This window comes from Phyllostomus hastatus, unplaced genomic scaffold (genome assembly GCF_019186645.2).
Source record: "Phyllostomus hastatus isolate PE091 unplaced genomic scaffold, TTU_PhHast_1.1 phas_contig_477, whole genome shotgun sequence".
NCBI classification, from domain to species: domain Eukaryota; kingdom Metazoa; phylum Chordata; class Mammalia; order Chiroptera; family Phyllostomidae; genus Phyllostomus; species Phyllostomus hastatus.
The window spans coordinates 4,327,010-4,353,925 of NW_025333889.1; the positions used below are offsets into that span (position 1 = coordinate 4,327,010).

At 40.7% G+C, this 26,916-nt stretch overlaps 2 protein-coding genes across 5 annotated transcripts in view; one reads left to right on the plus strand and one right to left on the minus strand.

Annotated features, from left to right (window-relative positions):
* Nucleotides 1–26,916, minus strand: part of GIGYF2 (GRB10 interacting GYF protein 2) — a 108,667-nt gene that overhangs the window by 40,276 nt on the left and 41,475 nt on the right. For 2 of the 3 annotated variants that reach the window (XM_045845533.1, XM_045845531.1), the window contains 5 exons: nucleotides 7,440–7,619; nucleotides 3,704–3,921; nucleotides 3,456–3,618; nucleotides 3,182–3,370; nucleotides 113–309 (listed from right to left, as the gene is read on the minus strand). In XM_045845533.1, the coding sequence (XP_045701489.1) occupies nucleotides 113–309; nucleotides 3,182–3,370; nucleotides 3,456–3,618; nucleotides 3,704–3,921; nucleotides 7,440–7,619 (947 nt within the window). The remainder of the gene's footprint in view (nucleotides 1–112; nucleotides 310–3,181; nucleotides 3,371–3,455; nucleotides 3,619–3,703; nucleotides 3,922–7,439; nucleotides 7,620–26,916) is intronic. The other variant, XM_045845532.1, reaches the window with a different exon arrangement.
* On the plus strand, nucleotides 16,272–26,194 carry KCNJ13 (potassium inwardly rectifying channel subfamily J member 13). 2 transcript variants are annotated; one of them, XM_045845534.1, is made up of 3 exons: nucleotides 16,272–16,389; nucleotides 21,770–22,245; nucleotides 23,875–26,194. In XM_045845534.1, the coding sequence occupies exons 2-3, from the start codon at nucleotides 21,786–21,788 to the stop codon at nucleotides 24,495–24,497; spliced, it is 1,083 nt and encodes a 360-aa protein (XP_045701490.1). In that variant the 5' UTR covers nucleotides 16,272–16,389; nucleotides 21,770–21,785; the 3' UTR covers nucleotides 24,498–26,194. The 2 variants fall into 2 exon arrangements, with proteins under 2 accessions (XP_045701490.1, XP_045701491.1); XM_045845535.1 differs by having other exon boundaries at nucleotides 16,278–16,389; nucleotides 22,003–22,245.

The window sequence follows — 26,916 nt, forward strand, 5'->3', positions numbered from 1 at the left end:
TTTCCAGTACACAAAATCTGGAGCACAAATGTCCTATTTCTGAATATTCATTTAAGGCTTTCCAACTTCTATGGCAGTTTGAAAGGATAAAAAAGAATTACATGATTTTTACCTGCTCCAAATGTTTGAGGCCCTCTTCGTCATCCGGCTCCGCGGAGACACTGCCCATACCAGGAGCACCTGCACCCGGCGCGTCAACCGGCCGGAGGGCAGGACCAGGACTGGGAAGAGGCGGTGGGAGTATGAGGAGGGGAGAGGCTGTATCTGAAGGAATCTGCGACAGGGGCTGCTGGACATCAGAAACCATTTCTAGAAGGGAAAAAGATGGAGACAGATGGAAACCCTTTCAATACAGGGACCCTCGTGAGGGAGACGTCTGTGTTGTCAAGCTGAGCAGCCTGCTAACTGGGCTGGGCAGAAATGTGAGCTGTGCCGCGAACACTGCAGCTACTTCTGGAGAAGTACAGGACTTCTCCCTAGTGACAGAAGTACCTCCACAGAGTGGCAACATGGAAGGATTAACAGGTTTCCAGAAGGGCCTTCTACGGTGCCTACCTGTGTCACTAGAGCATCCACCCAACAGTTATGTGTCTACCTCTTGAAAGCAAACGGAGTCAGCCTCATCCCTGCTTTACATCACATCTCCGAACAGCAGAGACAGTTAACAAAGCACTGCAAACCTTCTCAGAGACGGCATATCTCACCACCAAAACCTTTACTAAAAATATCTGCAATTATCTGGATGAGTGCCTTTTCAAGTCATAATTAATGTAATACATTACATTTTGCAGGATAATGAAGAACACCTGGAGTCTACCTGTACAGTGCAGGTTCTTCTCTACGAGAACACAGACTGAAAAGAGGTTCTGTGCTGGTTCCTATTTCTAACCTCCCACTGTGCATCCTCGTAAGAAGGAAAGGGCCCAACTAATCAGATACCATCGCAGTTTCCCTTTGAAACCTTGTTTGCTCAAGCACAGACAGCTTCTCTAAATTCCTGTTCCTCTCCCTTCCTCCCACACAAAACTTTTTAAAAGAACAGTCTGTACGAGCTGTGTCCACTTCACCACCATCCACACCTGCTCCCCTGTGCCTTCCACTCCCACCCACCAGCAATGCTGTTCTCCCAAAGATGAGCAGTGACCTAGAGCCCCCAAATCCAATACTGCCCTCATCCTCCGACCTCTGAAGTCGCACCTGACATTATCTACCCTTTTCCAAGCTGGAAACATTCTCCCTCCTTCATTTTCCTGCACTCTACATTTGCCTCTGAAGGGTTTTTTTTTCTGGCTCCTCTTACCTATCTAAAAATTGGAATCACCCAAGGTTCTGTTCTCAGTCCACTTTTCTTTTCACCCCTAACAAGCGCATGTAAATGTTACATTTTCATTCGCCCTCTGGCCCCAGCCTCTTCTCATCTTTAGGCCCTTACTCACAATAGCTCTCTGGCCATCTCTACCTAATTTCTCACCAATGCCTCAGAATCAGTTTTCAAGACTGACTATTCTCTCCCCTTCCCGATGTGCTCCTCATCCTCTACTCTTTTTCTACTAATAGCAGCATGACCTTCTCCAGGCACTTCCCTCACCTGACTCTTCCCTTTCCTTCGCCCTGATACGCAAGCCAAGACTATGTCCTGCCAATTTCCACTCTGACATCTTGTCTGCCACCACCTCCCTTTACAGGTGCACTGCCTCCATCACAATGACTCCCTGGGAGCCCAGCAGGCCACATGCAGGAAGCTGTCAACACAACCACCCACCCTACATGCAGGGGTCAAAGCTACCTTCCAACCATGCTTCCCACCATTCTCCTTCTACACCCCATGCTTCATCTAAATAAAAACAGAAGCTGATTCCTGCCCATGCCAATCCTAGAGGGCCCAGTACCAGAATGCCCTCTCCCAGTTCATCCAGCTCCTCACTTCCACATTCTACTTATTGTTCCAAGACAAACTCAAAGACACTTACTTCCTGAAGTACTGCAGGAGTCTGCCAATCATAAGTTCACACAGTTCCTGTTTGCCTCAGATTACTGATATACGCATACTTTATCCCCTAAATCCAGAATTTTAATCTTTAATGCACATCTATCTCAAAAATACATATGTATTTTGAGATAGCTTTCTCAAAAATACACATTTTGATCCCATCCTAAAATTTCAAAATGTACAAGTCTCATAGTGCCTGATATACAGAGTAAAGATTCAAATACTTGCTGAATTCATTCATTCAGCTTTGTTCTATACACTAAAAAGAAAAAAAATCCTTGGTTCAAGACCTCAAAATATTAGTTTATTGGGCAAAAAGATAAACAGACCTTTATAGTATCACATCGCTATTTGAGAAATGCTATTTAAGAAACAAGACACCTAACCTAGCTTGGGGACGTGGGGTGGGAGAGAGTGTCGGGGGCAGAGAATGCAGGGTGCCACGAGACACAAGGGCAAGAGAACCAGGCGCACCTCAGGACCGACCAGACTGCACGGCGAGGGGAGAGAACGCAGGGGAGAGAGGCCGCTGCTGCAACTGCTCGGAGGGAGGCAGAAGCCCAATCACGAGAGGTATCGTAGGCCATGTTAAAAGGTGTGAATTTTTATGGTGAATGAATCAACCCTCCAACACCAGGCCTTACAGTGTCATTTTTCAGTATGTGTAAGAAACATGGAAATAAACACTGGTATCGCCTACGGTGTGCGAGCAGTTTAAAATCAATAGAGCAGCACTGGAGAAGGGGATACACTTTAAGCTTGTAATACAGCAAAGGTGATGGGAATTCCACGGATTCCTCCATGTTCTTTTCGGCCTCGTCTGAACAATGGCGTTTTGGTGTGTCCTCTGGGCACAGAAAGGAAGGTACACGTCTGATACGAAAATCCAACTACTGCAGAGGATCACAAACCCAGATTGCTTGACTGATCCGAGGGTGGGTCAGTCATAACATCCTAGGAGGTGAGACTCCTGAGCTCCACCTTGCTGCCTCCGATTCTGTTCGCTGAATTCTGGGATGGACACACATATGGGAAGCAAAGTTTGACCAGGTTACCAGTAAAATAACCTTTTCTAATGATCTGCCCTCAGAGGCAGTTCCAGGAGGTGTGAACAGAAGCCTGTCTTATCAGCCAGTGACCGCGGCCCCAGCAGAACCCTGCTTCAGCGTGAAGACCCTCAGACATACGTACCTTCCCCTCTGCTGGGCACTTTGGTTGGCAAACTATTTTCCATCCTACTCTCTTCTTCGGCTTTTTCCGTTTGCTCGGTTCTGGGCTCCTCCCTCCTCTCGAACTGCGGTGTTTCTTGAGGCAGGTGGTCTGCAGGAGTACCTGGTCTAGCAGACGATGTTAAGGTTTGAGGTGTTTCCTCACTAGCTTCTGTAACACGAAGTAATCTTTAATTAACAATTTAGGAGAATTTTGGTTTGACAGAAAAAAAGGCAAAGACAAAATTGCACCGTACCAACTCCTATTCTATCCATCTTTTCTCCCTCTTTCTTATTTGTCTTATCAGGTTCTTTGGCTTCTTCATTATGGCTACACTCCGAGTCAGAGCACCCCTCCCCTTCCTCCACAGGCCGGAAGTCCATCTCCTGCTCTTCTGGAATAGGCTCTTTCTGTACTTTCTGTAGGGGAAAAAAAACACAAGTTAACAGCAATTTGAATTTGATAGGTCAGTGCCTGTCGTGACGTTTAAAATCAACTTCCTACCTTCAGAGAGAGGAACGCTCCAGAAGAGTCAAATGTGCCCATCTCCTCCTCAGCGTCCTCTAAGCACCACTCGGGCAAGCTGTCCCTGTCATCGTCGATGCTGCCACTGCCCGTGCGCACCCGTCGGTAGCCCCGTTCATCATCCCGATCTCGAAAATCAAACTCAAACCTTCGCCGCCGTTCCATGTGCTCCCGCCAGCCTGCAGAACGAGGGCCATCTGGGGTCAGGAGGAGGACACAGACCTTAGAAAGCTTTGTGACAGCATTGGAAAAAGAAAATGATGGACAGGATATAAAGGAGAAAACTACGACGGAAAGCAAATTCAAACGGATCAACCCACTACACAGAAACTAGCCCAATTACATGAAGTTCAGAGGCTGGCATATGTATACTGTCGCAGTGGTTATCTTCATTAAGTACTGAGCCACAACAGACTCTAAAGCTTTTAAAGACACACTGAAAACAACTCACTTTTAAAGGGCACTTTATTTAAAGTGTCTACTTTGAATAGCTTTAGGCATCTAACTGAAATGCTGATTAGCACACTCCTAGCCCAGACTAAGCCCCGGCTATCCTTCCATACGAAGTCAGTGCCTTCCTTCTGGCAGGTCTTCAAAGCATTTTCTTTCTTCTTCTGAAAATACCATTCTTTATGGGTGAGACAGCTCCCTGTGTTACTTTATATCAGAATCATAATGCCTAACTGCTAAGAGGCAAGATCCCATGTGCGATTCTGATTCACAAAAAGTCATGGAATTACTGTGCTGAGGGATGTCAGAGATTCTACATAGCCCACTATCCTAATTCATAACTTGAAAAACAAAATTTCTGACAGAAGTAACTTGCAAATGGCAAAGCGAACTAGAACTCAATTCTGCAGCCTCTGCTGCTTTTCCCACAGTAATAAGCTTATTACTCCCCTTCCCATCCCCTCCCCTAGGGGGTTATTCCCGTACAACACCCCAGGGGCATTCCTAAACCCACCCTAGCATGCTGTCATATCCACCGTCCGCAGAAAGAGACTGCCTAAGGTTAGGAGATCCTAGGTTAAAGCACTTTTTTCTAAAAAAGAACGGGAAACTTGGTAAAATCTGAAAAGCCTGAGTCTGAGAGAGTTAATTAAAAAAAAAAAAAAAAAAAGAGGCAAGTCTTAACATGTTAGAATTTTCTATCCTTGACTGCTTTCTCTGTGGGAAGGACACAAAGAAATGAGGCCAAAGCAAAGTATTCTTACTACTGAGGCTCAATGTGCTAAAACTAGCAATCTAAAACTTAAAATGAAAACCAAAGGGCAAAATGTTAAAATGCCAAATACAGATATCATCTTATAAGCCACTCACAAAATGGTAAGGAAAACATTATTTCCGTATCTCCCACCCTTAGCACTTACAACAACAAAACACCATTTACTACTGTCTGTGAAACAAAGGAATTTTATACCCGGACTGCTTGAACATAAACCCGGAGTCATTACTCAAAAGTATGCATGATCAAATGCTGGACCCCAGGGCGCTCTGTCTACACTCCTTTCTGAACTGCCTGTAAAGGCATCTAGCCTTCTAGGCGGCTGCCTCATGGCCCCCTTGGGCTGAGCGCCTTAAGTTCAGCTCCCAGAGTGGGCGCTTAGCAGGCCCAGTGCACTCATCTCTAGACACACCCAGATATGCACCCTACTTTAATAAAACTAGATTCCGTATTTCTGTTGTCTTACCAACAGGAGAAAAAAATTTATTCATGGAAGTAAATGTAGCAGATAAGACATATCTACAGCTTATTAAGATTGACCACTGCTTTAAAGACCTTACATTAGAACTAGTTCACTACTATTTTCAAAAGATAAAACCAGTCAAAATCATTATATTTAAAATTGTAATCGTATCCTAATAAAAGATTAACTGAAATCTAAGAAATGTTAAGAGTAACTTAAAAACAACTGATCAAATCAGACCCAACTTTTAATATGCTAGGTTGAAAAGGTGGATGGTATTCATTTTTTTAAAAGATTTTATTTATTTCTTTTTAGAGAGAGGGGAAGGGAGGGAGAAAGAGAGGGAGAGAAACATTGATGTGTGGCTGCCTCTTGCACACCTCCTACCAGGGATCTGGCCGGAAACCCAGGCATGTGCCCTGACTGGGAATTCAACCGGGGACCCTGTGGTTTGCAGGCCAGCACTCAATCCACTGAGCCACACCAGCCAGGGTGACAGTATCCATTTTTTAAAATGCATATTTACAGTGTTTTTCAACCCCATATATCTCTATATGCCCTAAACTATCTTTTAAAATATGTGTAAGTAAAAAATTTTGGGAAATTATCAAATTGATGGCAAAACTGACATGGAAGTCAAATACTAGGAGACAGACTTAGAAAAAGACAATATATATCCAAAATCTAAGTTGTGGTTGAGGAGGTTTGAGGGCAAAGTGAAATTTTACTTCGTTCAACTCCCTTTAAGAGAATCAACATCCGACATTTGGGCTTAGAAACACTGCTCATCTTCCAAAACATTCACCTTGTTTGTTTTTGATCAGCTGGAATTTTTCTTCTCGCTCGGCCCAGATCCTGTCCATTCTCACTGAATGCTTGTTGGGAACACAGTCTACAAACCCTCTGCTTACAGCCAAGCTCAGCACAAAATGCCACTGTGCCTTGAAGAGAACGATAACATCTGGTTGCCCAGGACACAGATGAGAACTGCCTAGAAAACTGTGATGTAAACAATGCCCCACTAATGACAGAAAACTCGCGCAAGAGGCAGTCACGAAGAGTTGGGGCAAAGCATCCTCACTTTATCTAAAGACTGATTTCACAAAGTTTCTACCACTAAATGCCTGTTAGAATGTTTATTCTGACCAAGGCTGGTGGTTCTGCTACTAACTTGACTTTAAAAAGTAAATGAAAACAGTTTACATTATTATAATGTCCTCTATTAAAGGTAAGCTATCTTGACATATGGTTGATAGATAAAATGTTATGCACATGAAATTCAAAAGACATGTACACACTCTTTGTATGTTTCAGTTCTGCATGACCCCATGATTCAAACTACAGTGGCATCTGATTATCATGAGGCGTGGAATCAGCACTTTGGCAGGGGATGAACTTTGACACAAAGCACCAGTGTCTTCAGTTACCAGCATATCTAATGTCAGGGAAGAACAGTTGGAAGCATTCTTAAAGAGTCAAACAGAGGAACTTATAAAACCACTAATCGCTACTATTCTCTCTCCTTTTTTTAAACTTAGAGGTACAAAAGAATGAACTTGTGATTATGATTTTGACCTAGGTTTAAAGTTTATTCTTCAAAGAAGCATTAATCACATTTTCGGGACAAAAAAAAAATGGAAAGAATAAATCCTTTCTTATGCCGGGGGAGGATTTTTAAGGTGGACCGCATGTCCTTAAATGAGCATGTAATTATACACTTATAAGTTTGAAAACGTGATGAGAAAAAAAAAAGACTTAGTAAGAGTTAGACAAAACCAAATGAAACCCTTCCTCTGTTGTGCAGTTAAGGGCAGGCGCCTCCTGTGAAACCACACTATTTGCCCCAGAAAAATAAAAGTGATTTAATCAACTGAATAGGTCTGCAAATTTTTATGTTGAAATTTTTTGTAGCAGCAACACCGAGTGTGATGACATACTGACCCCACATTTAAAAGAAAACAAGAGTTTATCTTTTCCACTCATTCCCTAACGATTCCCACCCACCAAAGCCTCAACAGAACCCTTACCGGGACTGTGAGGCCGCCACCTCTCCCCGTCCCTCCGTGACCCAGCTAGCCGCCATCCTCCGTCTTCGTCTTCTCCGTTTTGTTCCTCTCTAAAAATACGCCAATTGTCACTTTCTGATCGTATAAATTCATGCTTTCTTCCCACTGATGTTGGTCCACCTTCCTCAAAATTTGGTCTTCCTATAAATAAAAAAGAAACATAGGCCTCAGCCAGTGAGGAATTTGAAAACAGATCTGACCCCACAAATTCAGCTTTTCTGCAAATGTGTCCACTTCAGTGTTCAGGCAATATAAGTAAACCATGGATATATGCACAGACTATTAGACATATTTCTTAAAGCACAATGTTCATAGACTGGGCATTTTTTAAACAAAAATAATATGTGCATTCAAAAAAAGCATGCAATGAAAAGAGAACCAGTTTCCTCCCACACAAGATCTCAATCTTTTCCTCCAGAGGTAACCACCACCAGCAACTTCCCATGGAGCCTTCCCCACACTGTCCACAGCTATACGTGTGCATGCACACGCAGCTCCCTCCTTCACAGTGCCATAGCACCCCCTCCAAATATTACACTTGTTTTGTACGCTTGCTGTTTGCACTTAACCGTGTATCCTGGCAATCCTTCCTTAACCAGCCATAGTTTTTTTCTTAAGGCATACAATATTTTTAATTATATGCTATAATGTAATTTAATCAACTTTGGTAGTTCTGCCCAAACAGGATATCTGAACATTTCAACTTCTTTTATTCCAAAACAAATTGTGAACTCAAAAGTAGAGACTGTAAGCTATAAAATTTCATTTACTCTAGCACCTAGTATATTAAAAAGCATACAACAAATTGCTTTTGAACAGAATTCAAAGCTAAGCCACGTCTAACACCGATGCAACTCAAAAGCTACATTACCAATAAAAGATAACCTGGACATCAAGTAAACCAAACTGGTACTTCCAAAGGACACCAAAGTTCTAAACTGTGCAAATTCTTTAGCCACCGCCCTACATGTGCTAACATATATAAATCACAACAGATTATATAAATAAAATCTCATACTGAAGTAGTGGAAAATCCAGAACATATACCAATGTCCTCAGTTTATAACAATAGAAGTTACATATTCTCTCAGTGACAACCTCAATTCTTTTCATGAAACTACACTAAAAGTGAAGAACAAAACCATACAGTGGCCTCTGAAACAGGAAATTTAATTTTTGGTCATCCTCTTATAGTCCATTCTCATTAAGATTCAAAATCCTGTTTGCCCAAATGGTTGTTAGGTTTTTATAAGATCTTAAAGAATTAAAGTTATTTTAAAGAATAAAATAATTTAGAATGTGGGATGCCATTCTTTGCTGGGCAGACACTGTCTGCTTCCTCATTATGGTGGGCCACCTCCAACGGAGCCCCCAACACCCCCTGCCTCTGGCCTTGGTGTAACCCCCACGCCTGAGGCGTGGGATGGGCAGAATGACTCTTTCCCGATGAACGGAATACACCAGAAGTGATGAGATGTCACTCCCAATGCTAAGTTAAAAATGACTGTGGCCTTCCTCCTGGGATCCTCTCTCCGAGGGACCCCAGCTACCGTGGCACGGGAAGCCCGCCGGCAAGGAGCTGAGGCCTGCCGACCGCCGCTTGAGTGAGCTGAGAAGTGGCTACAAGTCCCCCCCCACCCCGAGCCTTAGGCTGACAGAAGCCCTGGCGGCCCCTGCGACTGCAGACCCAGGCCGGGACCACCCAGCCGAGCTGCTCCTCCCGGCCCACAGAAACTGAGAGAATAAATGTTTGCTGCTTTCAGCCACTCACTTGTTACATAGCCATAGATAATAAAAACATTTCAACGAACCTGATCTTTATAACAATTCTCAGTATTAGACATTTTTCCCATTTCATAGCTGAGAATAGTGAGGTTCAAAAAGATAACCCAGGAAAGTTGTCCAAAATCATACACCGCTGTTTAAATGGCATAGAGAGGATTCAAAAGTTAATCTTCTGGCTCCATTCAACACACACTTAGTGCACTGTAAATGCCAAGTTTGATGGATCCGAGTACAGACATATTCTATACATCTGCCCTTGTGTTAGAAGGGCCAGAAGGCCTTGCAGGCTTCTCTTGCTCAGAATTAAGAGAGGACAATCCATTTTATAAAGTACCACATTCATTACATAACTTGACTTAAAATGCAGTGGGCACACTTACAAAGGAGGAACAAACCTAAAACAAAGAAACCCCTAATGTGTATAAGCTGACAAACGATGGGAAATGAACTGTAACCCATGTAATGATGCAGTCACAGGTGTGTGCCCAGCACCGTACAGTGATTTGGGAACACAGAGCAATCACACTCGCTTTCATCTCCTTTTACATTAAGTCTCTGAAATTGTAATGGAGCTACCAAATAAGCAAAATCACATTAATGGCAAAGTGCTTAGTTTACCAAAAATTGAAATTATAATTTTTCTAACAAATAAACTACAAAAAAGGTTACTAAGAATATTAGTAATCCTTCAATCTAGAAACAGAACTCTGCCTGTGGTTAGCTTTTGCATAACTTTATATTTTTATGTAGTTGCAATCAGTATACCTACTGCCTTATAATCTGCTTTCTTCGATGACAGCAAATTGTTCTGTGATTAAACATCTCCCTAATAATACGAATGGGTACAGACAAGGTAAACCTTGCTGCTGGAGCATAAGCCACCAGATTATTACCCACGCAAAGGGTCAAACCTTTTAACATTTACTACTTTAGTAGTTGGAAAATGGTATACTAATTTGGCTCAAATATGAATTTTTCATATCAAAGATATTTCCTATTGTTTACTGACTTTATTTCCCTGTAGGTGAATTGCTTGCATTTTTTTCTAAACTAACAGCTTCTGTGTCTTTGTAACGGTCAAGTCCTACATGTACTTCTCATAATTAGTATCCAGGAATAAGAAAACTAAAGGCAGAATAGGAAAATGAAATAGGGAAACCACAGAAAAAAAAATTTTGGCTTTTCTACTCACTGTAAACTGTTTCATAATTCTCAACCTGCTGGGAAACGTGCACCACATAACTTCTGAGTAACTACTTACGGTATTTCTTGTTCCAAAAAAGATTTGAGAGAAATTTTTAAGATAAAGAAGAGCACAGTACCCCTCCCCCCACAAAAAATCTTGGGAGTCACCAGACCTGATTTTAAATTCTGGCTCTACTTCTGCTCTATACATCGTGACTAGAGAAGATCCAATCTCTAACGTGAAAGCGGGTCTTGCACGCACACGCATTTCCGTGAAACCACCTGGCTTTACACGAACACTATAGTGCCCGTGCTAGTTTAAAAATTCTACTACAAAGGAATTCAGATTTTGTTAGGAAGTACCTGTTTCTACAAAATAATTCCTAAAACCTGCAGTGCCCTTTTCTGGTGTATCATTTATTACACAGGGAATAATGGAAACAGAAAGCTCTAGGTGACAACTTTTCTGGCAAAACCAAGGAAAACCCGAGTAACATGATTCTGACATGCCAAGCCTATTCCGTGTGTAAATGCATGGTGGGTGGACTTCTGTCCTAATTAGGGATACCACTGTCGTTTTCACAAGGGAAGGGTTAAAAAAAAAAAAAGACTCAGAAACTGTTAAACGTACTCTAATTATGAATCACTAATGTACAATTCAAAGAGTTTTCGTAAAGCAAATATATCCACATAACGACCACTTAAGACTTCTAAACGGCAAAAGAGTATCAGGAACCCTCAAAAGCCTTCACATCCTCTCAACCAGCTCTTCCCAAAGCAAGCCCTATTTTGATTTCAATCTTCAAAGATTAGTTTTGCCTGCTTTTAAACTTTTTTTTTTTAATAAAAATGGAAGATTCACTTTTGTCTAGCTTCTTTCATTGGACATTAAGGGAGATTCATCCACACTGTTACAAACAGTAGCTTGTTCTGCAATAATGCACAGGAAGGGTTTCATTGTATGAATAAAGCATTATATATTTCCCTTCTCTACTGCTGGTTTAGGTTGTTTCTAGTTGTTTGTTTGTTTTGCTGTTATGAATTGTGTTGCTATGAACATTCTTGGTTGGATATGAAATTTGATGAGCATGTTTGCATTCTGTTGGTATTTACCTAGAAGTGAAATTGCTACGTCATAAATATATTCAACTTTAGTAAATAGTACTATTTTCCCAGAGAAATAGTACTCCTTTACCATTTTTTGCTTGTTTGTTTTACTCGCACTCAGCCTTCCAATAAACATTAACATGAGTACCTCCTCCATGGACAAACACAACTGAAGACACAGAACTGAAAAGGAGGAAGGGACTTAGACACAGCACCCAGCCTCTGGTCCACAGTCCAGGGACACACAGTAAATGAATGACTCGATACCTTACAGGTGACAAAGTACGCCGATATATCTCATCTAACCCTCACAGAAAACACAGGAGTGAAGTCAGACATCTGGTCTCTCCTGTTCCTGGGAGGAAAGGAGCCTGCAGGGAGTTTCCCCAGGTCACATAGCTGAGCAGTGAGCAAATCAGAAATAGAACATAGGTGTTCAAACTCCTAATCTAGGGTTTACTAAAAGATTAAGCCCATCAGAAGCAACCAGAAATTCTACAAAAGCTGAAGGAGAAAGAGAAAGATCTGGGGTCTAAATTTAATAAGCTCTAAAAGGGAACTTAGGGACAGAGACTGACATCTCTAAAAGGAGAGATGAAACGAAATTTGTTAAATCTTCCAGCAGAAATGATATTAAAAAACATCAAGACCAACTTATTCAATATAAAAACTTATCTCTAGAAATTACTTTGAGGGGGGAAAAATAACTTCAAGCACCATCTAACGAAATATACTTTCCAATTACTAGCAATGCAACTAAAATTTACACTACATGCAAAAACTCCTCTAAAACATTCAATCTCTTATACCCTGAAGATTAAAAGAGATTTGTATCTGTGTAAATTTGAGTGGGGAGTGAGAGTATTAAAGAGAACTTCACCTGCATAGTTTGAGTTAAAAAATACATATATTTGCACAGGAACGGGCAAATGAAGGGTTGGGGAAAGACCCACACGTCTTGATGACTGCAAGAGCTTTGTTAACTCGGCACTTTACGGTCCCACGACTGTAAACCTACTTTTGCCCACCCCTGTATATTACTGATATAATTTAAAGTTAATGGTAAATATCAAAGTCATTCATGAGCTACTTAGAAGATAATATCTAAAGTTACTTTCATGTCTAAAATATTCTAGGATTCCACAGTGACCAGGGCTAAAATGAGTGAGGGACACCCACACGCTTTTAACATTTAAAACCAAAGTCTTCCTCCTTCTGCAACATCAGCAGCATGACAAAGCTGAGCAACCGAATATTTTAGTTGCCTTTTCAAAATCTTAACAGGTTAACTCATAACATGATGATTTAAAAGTTAATGCAACTGAATATATAATTGGAAAAAATGCCTGCGCCCGGCAAGCGCCTCCGACCCACGGCCAGGCAGCGCACGCGGGGATGTGAGCCCTTGCACTGGGAGCCCTTCCGTGCTGGCGTGCTGGTTCTTCCCAGGGCAAAGCGCCTGAGGTTTCTGTCAGTCTTCAAGACGTCTGTGACCTCCAGGAGGTAAACACAAATTTAAAATGTACTTTTCCTATTCACTGTAACAAACACGACCATTTTGTGAGCAAACCATACTGGGTAATACATGTTCTTACATCACAGTGACTCAGGATGTATAAAAGATGCTAGAACACACAGGTACTACGTATCTAAACAGTTTCCCCAATGGTAATAAATACTCATTTCTGTCTTACAGTATTAAGTCTGAATAGGATTCTTCCGAAAATAAAACAAAATTAAAATGCAGCACTGGTTTTACCCTGGTCTAATTGAGTGGACTTCCTAAGGAGAAAGAGCAGTGAAAGGGCACCTGTGTGCGTGTTTGACACGCTGCCAAACACGGTGTTTATGGAAAACTTCAGATGGAGCAAGGAGGCGCTCAGCCAACACAATCTACAGCTGTGAGACTTGGAACTTACAAGTGCCCGAACTCCAAAAGCAAAAGTGGAATTATGGGACAGACTTTGAAGCTTGTTTATGTGCAAATTCTTCCAGCAAGTAATTTTGTATTGCTCTATGCAGGTATATATTCTCTGATAAACACTAAAAATATTTTCTAACGCCAGACAAAAGGGTGAAAGGGAATCCCATCAGGTGTTGGTATCTACCCCCTCCCCACTGCCCACAATTACTTGTAAACAAAACTCATGAAGGCTAGGGTACAGTTTAAACTTTTCTCCCATCCTAACCCCTGAGGGCAACAGCTTGCTCCATTGGTTAACATGGGTCCTGAGAACAGATCAGCTCCTGGCTGGCTGGGAGAAACTGGAGGGGCTGCAGCGAGCATTATCAGAACCTCTTTGGAAAAGGCATATGGTTTGAGTATGCTCCATCACCCGCCGGTACACACCTAGTTGGCGCCTGAAATCCCCAGGGAAGACTATCAGTAGGTGAGCATGAATGCAGGACTGAGAAGACACCAGGCACCTTCTAAAGAAAGCTAAGTGCACTATGTAAGAAAGAACACCGGAGGGGATTAGGGGATCGGGGATGGAACAAAAAGGAAAAGGGACTCACAGACGCGGGCAACAGTGTGGTGACTGTGGGGCAGAGGGGGATGTAAGGGGGATAAATGGTAATGGGGGCAAAATGCAATTTAAAAAAGAAGAAGAAAGAGCGAACACTGGAGCCAGGGCTAAAGTTCTGAAGTTGGGAGATGATCTACGTACACAGGCAGGACATCCCACTCCCACCAAAGGTTCTGCTGTCTTCAAGTACAAGGCAGTGCAGTTTTATCTTATATACTACATTACTTCAGCCAAAAAGAAAATCAAACACCTTCAGCTATAGAGAATTGAATTTAATAAATAATCTACCTGGTTTTGGCACCTTGCTTAATCATTATAATTTTGAATTAAAAAAAACAATAAACAGATATGGAGCATTTATGTTCCTTCACAGAGGAGGTATTTCAGAGGCATCTCCAATTGAAATAATTAATTCTGTTTAGATGGGAGGGCCTGTGTGTTTCAGAATGAAATTGGCATATCATCTGTTCCAAAATCAGTTTAATCTCAGCTAACCTGGCAACTTCAACTAGAAATGGATTAACTGCTCGGGCTAGCATAATGAAAGTGCTATGCTCCTGGGTAGCACTCCAAAGCTGGTCTACACTATCCATACCATTAGCAATTAGAAGTCAACAATTAGGAATCCATGTGTACAGACTATAGCAAGCTTTTAAATTATAGAAATCTAGAAATCAGAACATATTTTCACTTGAGACATTTCTTGATGGTCTTTTTGCCAAATCATTCTTGCCTCAGTATATTCTGAAATGGAGTATATTATAGAAAGAATCTTCCAAGTTTGGTAAAATCCTTCACTATCTTGCTTGCTATGTCTCTTCGAGACACAAGGAAGGTAACACTCCAGTACTTCTGCTTTTTGAAAGGCGGTGTTACGCTGTATTTACTCTGGCTTTTCCCTCACAAACAGAAAGATGGCAATTGACATATATCAAGTATAATTCCTACCAGCACAGGCAGGAAACCAGCATCACACCCCAAGTCCCTCCTTTATGCTGTTACCTGCTCTAGTTCTGAAGGTCAAAGTTTCCAGTGCTGTGTCTGCACTTGTATTGAAATGTTTGGCATTAATAAAACAAAGAAGGAATTAATATATTTTTTTAATTGTAAGGGGCAGGGAAGGAATCTACAAAGGCGGATTTCACTTTCTAAGTAGCATTACATTGGTCTACATTAATAATTTTTCCAGCAGGCCTTCCATGACTTTACTTTGAATAATCGCAGCCTTTGTTCCTAAGATCCTCTTACTTGAGACATTTGATCCAAGTTTTAAAATCAGCAGCTAATGGACGTGGAGAAAAGTGTTGCTCACTAAGGCATATATTACATAGTCATCTCACAGTTCATTTCAAGGTTGCTACAAGCTGGATCACACATGTTTTCCAGCCAAACACTATTTAGATATGAAGCTGAATTTCCTGAGCCCTGACCACCTGATTTACTGCACGTCGCCACACCCCTGAGGGAAGCGGCCCCTCAACAGCACTGAAGCATGCCTCAAGACAATTCTTCAGGTTTTCACATAGGTGTGTTTCTCAAAGGTAAGTACAAGGTACCAAACAAGTTTATTCTTTTTCAAAGTCTCTGTACACAGCCTTTTAAAAAGAGTCTGCCTCCTTGCGCCCCACCTCCAAAAGATTGCAGGTAACTAAATTACCTGTATTACTAGTTCTATAATTAGTGACAGCCATTCTGATGAGATGGGATATGACAAGAAAACTGATAAAAATCAATTCATTAATTCATACCTACAAAGTCCTTATTCCAGGATATCGTCCCCAAAGAAATGGAGGGAAAAAAAGATTAGTAAAGGAAATACCTCACACTTCAACATGCTATATAAGGAAAGACGGCTGAAAAGAAATCTTGCAGGGAATTTTATCCCTTTGAACTTTTAAATAAACTCTTTTAAGTAAGATTATGCAAACTTACTAAAGACCGGTCCAGATTAGAGGGAAAAAATGCAACCCTTCTCCAAGTCAGTTCTGGAGGCTTTCTCCAGAGTTGTTAAGGTTTGTGTTGGGTAAAGAAAGACCTCCTAACAAACCAGCATTCTTTTCCACATGATCAGAGCTAATTGGCCCCCCTGCAGACTAAGTGACCAATCACATCAGCTTCAGCTGAAACCAGCCCCCACAACATTATAAACAGAGGAATGTGAACTGTAAAACCAGTCCAAGAAGAGAACCTACAAACCAGACTTGTAGAGTAAAATTACCTCATCAAAAAGGCCAACTTTGAAAGTTTCCTCAAGACCTACCTGTGCATACAGGCTGACCCAGCAAAAACAAACAAACAAACAACTGGTGAGTACACGAAATAATATTCTTCTTATTTCTTTCCTTAAAGGGGAACAGAGGAAGAAAATGACTGGCAAATAGGGACAGAGCTTGATATTGCCAATAGAGCTTTAAAACAAAGATAATTACCTACAGGGTCATACCTTAAGGTTCTTTATTCTTTTTCCTTAAATTTTAGAGATGGAGTAGCAGTCCTACTGAAAACATTACTGAAAATTTCTTCTTGTTTTATTGAATGTATACTAATTCTCCATTATAATACAGAAACAAATAGAAGGGAAAAACCTTTAAAAAAGTCAGTAACTTTTAACAAAATGTACCGTTTTCTTTTGAAAGGGATTAAAGAACCCCAAATGAGCATACAAAACAAATTACAAAAAGAAAATCTTTGTTTATATTTTTTTAATCCACGAAAAAAGTGATGAGTATCCTAATTTTAAATTTTGTTTTAAGCATGGATTAATGAAATTAGATGCTTCTGCAAATAAGGATTTAAAAGAATCTCTGAGCTTATGTAATACAGTTAGAACTCACACTGTTTGCCCTAATTATGGAGGGACAGGAGAGACAATTATTAAAACTATCCGATCTTAAAGTGTTTATACCAAATGTTGACAAATACATAGTAACACTGGAATCATTTAACATTTGTTGTTATAGTCTGTATCTGATCTGTTCAGTGTGAACTGCACTGCTACATTACAACATGGCAGTAAGAGACGGTTTTTAGAGCTGCGATCCAATGAGTAGAATGAATCCATTACTGTGACGACCAATGAAGCAGCCAAACTATCATTTGTATAAAGTAGTTTCTTCCACCAAACAGTTTATAAATGGGCAAAATTTTACAGCCCACACACAGAGATACAAGCAAACCTTCCCAAGCTCTAAGTCTACTTTCTTTTGGGATCAGTTGATGAGAATCATATAAATACAAACCAAGATAAATACAATAAAAACAAACAGAAACAAATTCACAGATACAGAGAACAAACTGATGGTTACCAGATGGGAGGCAGGTGGGGGAAATGGGCAAAAAAGGTGAAGGAGATTAAGAAGTACAAACGCCAGTGACAAAATAATCCATGGGGATATATTACATACAGCATAGGGAATATAGTTAATAATGTTGTAATAACAACGTGTGGTAGGTGACAGATGATTAAACCTATTGTGGTCATCATGTCATAAGGTTTAAAAACATCCGATCACTATGCTGTACAACTGAAACTGTAATACTGTATGTCAGCTTTAAAAAAACACACTTCTGTGCCTACAGTGATATGAAAATTATTTGGAAATATAATAGCATAAACACGTCTACCCATCAGACACTTTTACTTATTTTTTATCCTCACACAAGGACAGTTTTTCGCTGCTTTTAGAGAGAGAGGAAGGGGAGTAGAGAGAGGGAGAGGTGCAGGGAGAGGGAGAGAGAGAACGCTGATGTGAAAGAGAGACGTCGGCTTGGTTGCCTTCTCATAGGAATCAGATCCGTGACCTTGCAGTCCACAGGATGATGCCCCAACCAAGCCACACTGGCCAGGGGCCCCATCACGTACTTCTTAATTGGATGGAAAGGAAATCTACATATATCAGGCAACGATAATCTTTTAAACACCATATAAGCAGACACAACATTGTACAGAAAAAAACCACACAGAAAACCTTCGAGTTGAGAAACATGGCAATAAGTTTACAAACACGTAGGGTTTTAAGGTATTATTTAATTCCTTCTTCTCTTTCCTTTTTTGATATGAAGAAGCCTGGGAGGGGATTTGGTGGCTTGCCCACACTGACAAAGCTATGTAATCAGCAGAGTCAGGGCCTGGCCAGCTGATTCCCCAGCAAGTCTTCCTTACGCTAAACACAGTGGACCGTGTGAGTCCAAAGAAAGGAGCCATGCAGGTGGGGATCAGAGTCTTAACTTCTCTCAACTACTCCCCTCCCCAACACAATCGGAACAAGATCTAGCAAGGTTTTATACATAAAAAGATACTGCTTAGCTGCGCTGATATCAGCCTTTTAACTAAATTATTTAGCAGCAAGAGAAAAAGAATGAAATTGTAAAAGCCTAGACATGGGTGCTACAAGTAACGATCCTGAAAAGGCACAAATAAGAATAATTAATTTTGTCAGGTACAGTTGTAGAGCAAGGCCGTCAAACTCATTGTCACCGGGGGCCACAGCAGCCTTGCCATCGCCTTCAAAGGGCCGAATGTAACATTAGGACTGTATGAATGTAACTGCTCCTTTAACAGTTACGTGAGAGCTTGGGGCTGCCGCTGGGTAGAAACAGGTGTAGAAACAAGGTGCCACCGGCTAAAACAAGGTGGAGGGCCGGATTCGGCCTGAGGGCCTTGTGTTTGCCACCTGTGTTGTAGAAAAAGGATACCTCCCAGGTAATACATCTTAGAACTTAATGAAACAGGCTGAAAATCAAAATTAATCATGTAGCTTACCCCCTGAAAATTACTGTGAAACAATAAGCCATCAGTGGTCCTAGAGTGGAAGCAGCACGAGCGTGGAGGACCCTGGTGGGCACTCCCACACAGGCGGGGAGAAACAGTGAATGCCACGGACGGGGCAGAGCCGTGTGTGGCTCACAGCCAACTCTCCCTTTATTCTGTCACCCTTCTTCCTCTTCCAGGGCCTACATGTCTTTTTTAAAATTATGATTATAGTATTGCATTTTAAAAATTATTCTCTCATCTGGCAAAATACAAATTTGGGAAGGCTATTTAAGAATTCTCCTCTCCATATTTTGTTTTAATTTGACTGGTCTGTGGAATCCTAGATTGACTATGTAATAATTCTGATTGTACTAATCTTCAAATCTTGCAAAATGTATTCCTTAACTGAAAATCTATTTCTTGCCTACAAATCATAGGTCTGAACTTAAGCAAGCACTCCTGAAGAACAAATATTCTGTAGTGGCTCCTGAACAAAATTAGTCAAATAAAACTGTCATTCATGAAGGCTAACCAGGGTCAAGGAGGCAACATAGCACTAACTCTGCACCACAGACTCATCAGGGGTTTCACCACTACTTACTACACCTTTGTGATCTTAGCAAACTCACTGTGCCTCAGTTTCATCATCTATAAAGAGGGCGTAACAACGGTGCCTTTACTGTGAAAGTTAAAAGGAAAAAACCAGTATTAATAACAGTAAAGCAATACTTACTGAGGTTGCTCTGGCCAGGCACTGAGTTAATACAAGTGAAGTGTATGGTATGACTCCTAGCACATAACACACAATATATATTAACTAATATTTTTACCTGTTACTGTCATAAGAATCATGAGTTAACAATGATTTGAAACAGACACTTGAGACAGTTAGGGGGAAGGAAGAACACCTATTAAAGGTGCTAAAAATATCTGCTATCACAAATTATTTTGTGAATGCAATACCAACTATCTTGTGAAAGGCTAGTTCACCAAACTCTCTAAATAAACACCTTCCTATAGAAAAAAATTTTTTTTTACCAGCTGTGAAGTTCGCCAGACTTGGTTAATAATTCAAATAATCCAAAGCCTCTACTGCCTCGTGTAAATTTCTTTCATCTGCCTGATCCTCAGTGACTTCATCTGAAAAATGGGATATGTCTATCTTGCTCGGATACTAGAGATAATGCAATATAAATGCACTTAGCACAGTGCCTGTGAATATTTTGTTGTTGCTATTATTATTTCCAAAAGAACAGAGATCAGGTCTTGTAAACATTTAAAGAATCTAGCAAGATGAGTTATTAAATAGCTGTGCCAAGAAAAAAATACACTAAGTAAAACAACCTGTTAAATATAGCAAATTACAAAACAGTAATGGCTAGGTTTTTTATTAATTGCTTTGAGAGAGAGAGAGAAAGAGCAACACTGACTTGCTGTTCCACTTACTTATTCATTCAGTGGTTGGTTCTTGTATGTGCCCTGATGGGGGAATTAAATCTGCAACCTTGGCTTATTGGGACTACACTCTAACTAACTGAGCTAATCGGCCAGGGCCCGAAGTTTTTTTTTAAGTTTATAATATGAAACTGAAATGGCCATCTAATCTAAATAAATTATCCATCATTTCAGAGTCCCATCAATAACTCAAATCTGAAAAAAAAATGCAAGAGAATGTCTCTTATATCACCAATAATAACAAATTAGCCTCATGACGACAAAAGAGAAAGTGCATGCCCAGCCGGCCAATGTTCAAGTCCAACAACACAGGAAGGCAATCTCCCAAGTCCCTAGACACAGGCAGGGTCCAGCAAACCCAAGCAACAAGCTGGCTCTGCGTGCCCCAGCCCACTAATGCAGCGCTGTCCTTCAAATGGCGGGATGGGATATGCACTACTTCTAAGGGCACCTGCTTCTAAAGGAGGCAGCGAAGGAAAGAGTTAACTATAACTCTTATTACTGAATTATGGCAAAGAAGAAAGGAGCATTCAAGGAGCAAAGCAGCACTTTCCATTCCGTTCCTGGTAGCCTCTACACAAGTCTCAAGACTCCTCTGTCATATGTGAGGAGGGTCACACAGAAAACACACAGCACTATTTCTACTCACTACACAGAGAACAGGGTAATTGCCTTTTAAAAACTGCCACTTGATATACTAATTATTTTAGCTCATTAACCTTGAGTCTTTATCTTCCGGTTTATTTACTTTCAAAATTAATCTAGGAATCTCTACCTAGACTTTATTTTGCCAAGAAAATAATTATCTACCCCACAATCTAATCGGCATCTAGAATATTTAAGAAGAGTAGCAATCCATCAACCATGGAAGAAAAGAGTCCATGAAAAAGACCACCAAGTGACAAAAACAAATAAAACCTAATCCTAAAACTTTCAATACACTAACTAGAAAACATGTATTAGACTATGATGCTCTAAAAGCTTAATCTTGCCCCAGCACTAATGTTAGTGTCAAAACATTTAGTTTAACACTATGCTTCCAAGTGATTCCTGCTTATTTACACACTCCTTTTAATTATGAGTTTTCATCATTATAAACCATTAACCACAAACAGTCTGTATTTACACATAACGTTCAGGCAAGTCAATAGACACACGATGCCTGGACCTGTGCAAAAAGAGGCAGGGGTGTCAATAAGCCATGAACCATAACCCCAACCCTCAGGAATTTTTAAATATATCTGAAATGTTAAAATGCCAAACAGTATTTTAACAGTCATTCTAGGAAACAATAAGAGATATCCCACGATTAGCTATCAAGTGAATGACTTAAGAAAACGATGCCTTCTGTAAACAGAGGAGAGAGGCAGAGAGACCGGAAAAGCCTGTCCAACAGTCAGGAAAGCATTCCAAAGAAACTACAAAGTGAATGAGGTCTCAGAATTTATTCACATTAACTGTAAGTCTCTTGATTGCAGAGATTTACAGCCTGAGATGGATGGCAGTAATTGCAAAGTTATTGCTCCTCTCCTAACTCAGAGATACCGGAGGATGGTCACCAAGGATGGCCACAGCACACTTCAAATGGATGGTGCGCAAAGAGGTCTTGTGTATCTTCGAGACGCCTGGGGAATCCTGATGGACATGCGCTGGCGCTGGATGATGTTGGTCTTTTCTGCTTCTTTTGTTGTCCACTGGCTTGTCTTTGCAGTGCTCTGGTATGTGCTAGCTGAGATGAATGGTGACCTGGAACTAGACCATGACGTCCCACCTGAAAACCACACTATCTGTGTCAAGTACATCACCAGTTTCACGGCTGCGTTCTCCTTCTCCCTGGAGACACAACTCACAATTGGTTACGGTACCATGTTCCCCAGTGGTGACTGTCCGAGCGCAATCGCCCTACTTGCCATACAAATGCTCCTAGGCCTCATGCTGGAAGCTTTCATCACAGGTAACTGTTTTTGTTCTTTAAAAAAATTACGAATGTTTTGCAAAGGGTATGGTCAGTTATAAGCAACTGTGCTATTAAAATCATTTCTTTGCATTATCTGCAGGTAATGCCAGAGAGTGAAAAAAAGAGTCTAAGAACAAATGAAGACAGTCTATGAACAAATAGGAGAGATGATAAGAAACACGATTCTGTACTTAAATTTTACCTATTGAAACTTCTTAAGAATAAAAGGACCATTATGACACTAACTTTTAGCAACATCTTAATGGCCCCCCCAAAAAAGAAATATTTTTTCAGAGGTCTAAAAGAATTTTTCGGAGAAGCTAAATAGTTTGTTAAATGGATAAATACCAGCACCTATTTTCCTATTTTATCTAACAGAAGAATTTGATTTTTTTTAACGTGGGTAGAACTTTTTCCTCTGGGTTTACCTTTCAACATTCACTCAATACTAGTGAGCCCAGTGCTCCAAAGTCAGCCCTGTATGTACTCACATGTAAGTTTACACATTCTTAGCAAAACATTGCCATAAAGATGATGAAATTTTACTTACAAAGCGGTAGCACACAAGTAGGGCTGATGTGTTTTACGTAAGTGACACGCACGAGTGGCTCCACATCGTGCGACAAACGTCTACAACAAGAGTTCTTTCCCTGGGTCTGTCATTAGATGCAATTTACGGAATCTGGGGGCTTGGACAGGAAAAGCCTGCATCTTTTTTCACTAACTCATAACTGAAATGTGGTGTCTCCTTTTATTATAAATGTAGACAACAAAAAACAGCAGCATCAGGAACCCTTTAACTCGAACACAAACAGAAATCACGTACGCTCATGGCACACCACAGCACTTCAACACTACAGGACTAAACACACCGCCACGTTCTGTTCACATATTATTAGAGCACATATGGTCCTAGTAACACCAGTTTTAACAATATTCAACTGGATTTCAATATACTTGGCTTCCTTCTATGTATTTTATTTTTATGCATTTAAAGCATAATTCCATAGACCTGCCTGCCAACAAGATTTGTGGCACAAAAGCGGTTAAGAAGCCCTGACCCAGAGCTCTTGGGAACAAGGACGCACGTGAAAGGTGCGTTGAGATCACCTTAGAGCCAGAGTCGCCTTCTTCAAAAAAAGCACAGGGTGAGGCGTGGGGGAGTATGAATTTCAAAGTTAAAAAATTCTTCATTGTATCGACCCCAATGAAGAACTGGGGTCCTTCCCTTACCCCAAATCATTCTACTTTGAATCTAATCTCTATTTAGGCATGTAGTCTGCTTGCACCCAAACTGCACTTATTTTGTTACTTTTTTTAATAGGGCCAGGATACAGAAAATAACCATTCTTTGACTTTAAAACATGCTAGAGGATAAAGTTTTACATTTCTGTGTAACAACAAATTTTGCTTACCTACTTCTGAATTCATAATATTTAAATAAGAGTGTATGTACCCAATTCTTCAGGCAAATGAGACTACCGAAATTAACAAGTTCAATTCCTGATTCATTTCTAAAGCATGGTATCAAGAAATGTATAACTATCTGATATACCCTCCTCATTCGGAAAAGGTATTGACATGCAAAGTGTTCATACTAAAACAATTGAATGGTTTCTAATTTAGGCGCCTTTGTGGCGAAGATCGCCCGGCCAAAAAACCGAGCGTTCTCCATCCGCTTCACTGACTTGGCAGTCGTGGCTCACGTAGACGGCAAGCCTAACCTCATCTTCCAAGTGGCCAACACTCGACCTAGCCCTCTGACCAGTGTTCGGGTCGCAGCTGTCCTCTATCAGGAGAGAGAAAACGGAGCGCTCTACCAAACCAGCGTGGACTTCCACCTCGATGGCATCAGCTCTGAGGAATGTCCGTTCTTTATCTTCCCACTAACCTACTGCCACTCCATTACGCCTTCGAGTCCTCTGGCCACTCTGCTCCAGCACGAAAACCCTCCCCACTTTGAACTCGTGGTGTTCCTCTCAGCAATGCAGGAAGGCACTGGAGAAATATGCCAGAGGAGGACATCCTACCTGCCCTCTGAGATCATGTTACACCACTGTTTCGCCTCTCTGCTGACCCGAGGTTCCAAAGGTGAATATCAAATCAAGATGGAGAATTTTGACAAGACTATTCCTGAACTTCCCACTCCCCTGGTCTCTAAGCGCCCAAACAGGACTGAGCTGGACATCCGTATCAATGGACGAAGCATTGACAATTTTCAGATCTCTGAAACAGGACTGACAGAGTAAGATGTATCCACAGTGCCCTATTTTTTAATGTATTAAATATATCCAGCCAGTTACACAGCTACTTTTCCTTCATCATATCTCATGTTTTCTTTTTTTCCCCCCAACACTGATTACATCTCTCTGATTATATCATGCCTATGCCCATAAAAAATGGCTGAGCTAACAATACACATTCTGGAAATACAATATTCTACTTTACAGAGTTTGTATCTGTGGTTATCTGCTGAAATCAGTGCCTCTCAACATAGCAGAAATGCTGATGAATTTATGAAGATGTGGTTTGCGACCAACAATGAAGGTAAAATGGACAGTGAAATTTAACACAGTTGAACTCTAAGAAAATTAACCATAAATCTCTCATTTTCATCTGCAAGTTAAAGCAAGAGTTTAGTTTCAAACTGAGCTCCCTAGGTAGATAATGATTTCACAATATTTAGTGAACATCCTTTTAAAACTGTTATTTTTTTTTCAAGACAACAAAGATCATTCCTTTGGTTCTTTATACTACAAAACTGGGGTAAGTAATACCCCCTTAATTTTTAACAGCTAAGAACAATACTTCACAAGGAAAACAGCAAAGTATAGGTTTATGCATAACTTCAAAAGCATTTCAACATGACACCCAAACACATGGTCATGTATTTGTGGCAGAACATGATCAGAGCACATAAGAAAAGCTCCAGCCCAATGGAACCTGTGGTAGTCCTTTGGGCAAGGAGATACCAAGTTATAGCTACATTAAAGCTACCCTGCACAGTAATCAAATAGCAATATAAAATGTATCATCGACTGCTCATTAAATGGCTTGCAACCTAAGTAAAAACATTCCCTTCCTACCTACAAGCCATTCAATAGTACTAAAAAAAATAGCTATAAGTTACAAATGCAAACATATTTAAGTTTTTACAGATATAAAGGTTTAGTTAGATATAATTCAACAAGGAAAAAATCTCCAATAGATAAAGCAAAAAATAATTAGGCAATGAAATATTTTCAAACCCAAATTCCTGTTTCTAACTTCAAATAGTTTTTTCTATAAACACAAAATGAGTGTTTATTCACCAGTAGGAGGTTGGACTACATGAATCTACTATTTCTTTCCAAATCCAGTATCTGCTGAAAATTCTGCTTTCTGCACTTCAATTTTTACTCTATGGATACTAAGATGAACCCTTTCCTTTACACATCCAGTTTAAGACAGTTTAAGACTATCCTTTGTATACTTCTCATTTCAATAAAAAAAATAAAACTGTCCTCAAACGAAACAAGAACCAAGTAAGTCACCCTGTCAATTTTCAATTGGATTTGTGGTTGTTCTTTTTTTCTGAAATTTCCCGTATTCAGGTTTAGTGGGAAAAGTGAAAGATTAGCCCTCCCCACTGTGATGACCCGCGCAGGAACCACCACTGGAAATGAATACTAGCTGAGGAAAAGCAAGCAGTTGTGAAGACAGCAATCATAGTTTTCTACTCTTTGACCAAAAGGAAAAGAAATTAAGAAGAACTCTCAAGCTGTCTAAGACTGGTAATAGCAGAAGAATGTCAAGGACACAGAAACTTAACTGCTGTGAACCTGCTTTTTGCAAGTCTTCTTACTTTAAGTACTACCCAGACCAACAGGTATTTTTGACCCAAAACTGTTGTAACACGTGGGCCGCAGTAATTCTCATTTCTACAATAAAGTAACAAGATTCATCTAACCTGTGAAAATAAAAGTTGTCTCAAGATTTACATGGCATGTTTTTTCCTAAGAGCTCTCTGTCCCTTGCACAGATCACAATCTGACAGTTAAGTGCAGTGGCCCAAACCGACACAGCACAGGAGCGAGCAAGCCCTGGGGTCTACGCCACCCTACAGACGCGGCGCGTTCCCCACGCTAGTGCACTGTTCCCATGCTAACTTCACATCCGACAGGTAGATGTGACTTTGCCCCGCACCTACCCCTCAAACACTCTCTGTAGGTATGCTAATACTGTTTTTAAAATGTTTCAAACATAGACAACTAAAAAAATAAAAAACTTTTGGCTAGGGCAGCAATTTTCAACCTTTCTCCTATCATGGCACATGTAAACTAATTACTAAAATTCTGCAGCACACCAAAATATATTATTTTTTTGCTGATCTGACCCAAAAAATAGGTATAATTTTGATTCATTCACACAAACGGCTACTGTTGGGTTGACTGTTGTCATTTTTTTGTTGGACAATCTGAGGGAAAAGAGGTCAGTGTCCCTGACTAAATAGTCAGGTACTGCCTGTTTTAAAAACTCTTGCAGCACACCCTGGCTGGAGTGGCTTGGTTGGCTGGCACGTCATCCGTAAACCAAAAGGCTGCAGGCTTGGTTTCCAGTCAGGGCACGAGCCTAGGAGGGGGTTCAGTCCCTGGCTGGGGCGCACAGAGGCAACCTGTAGATGTCACT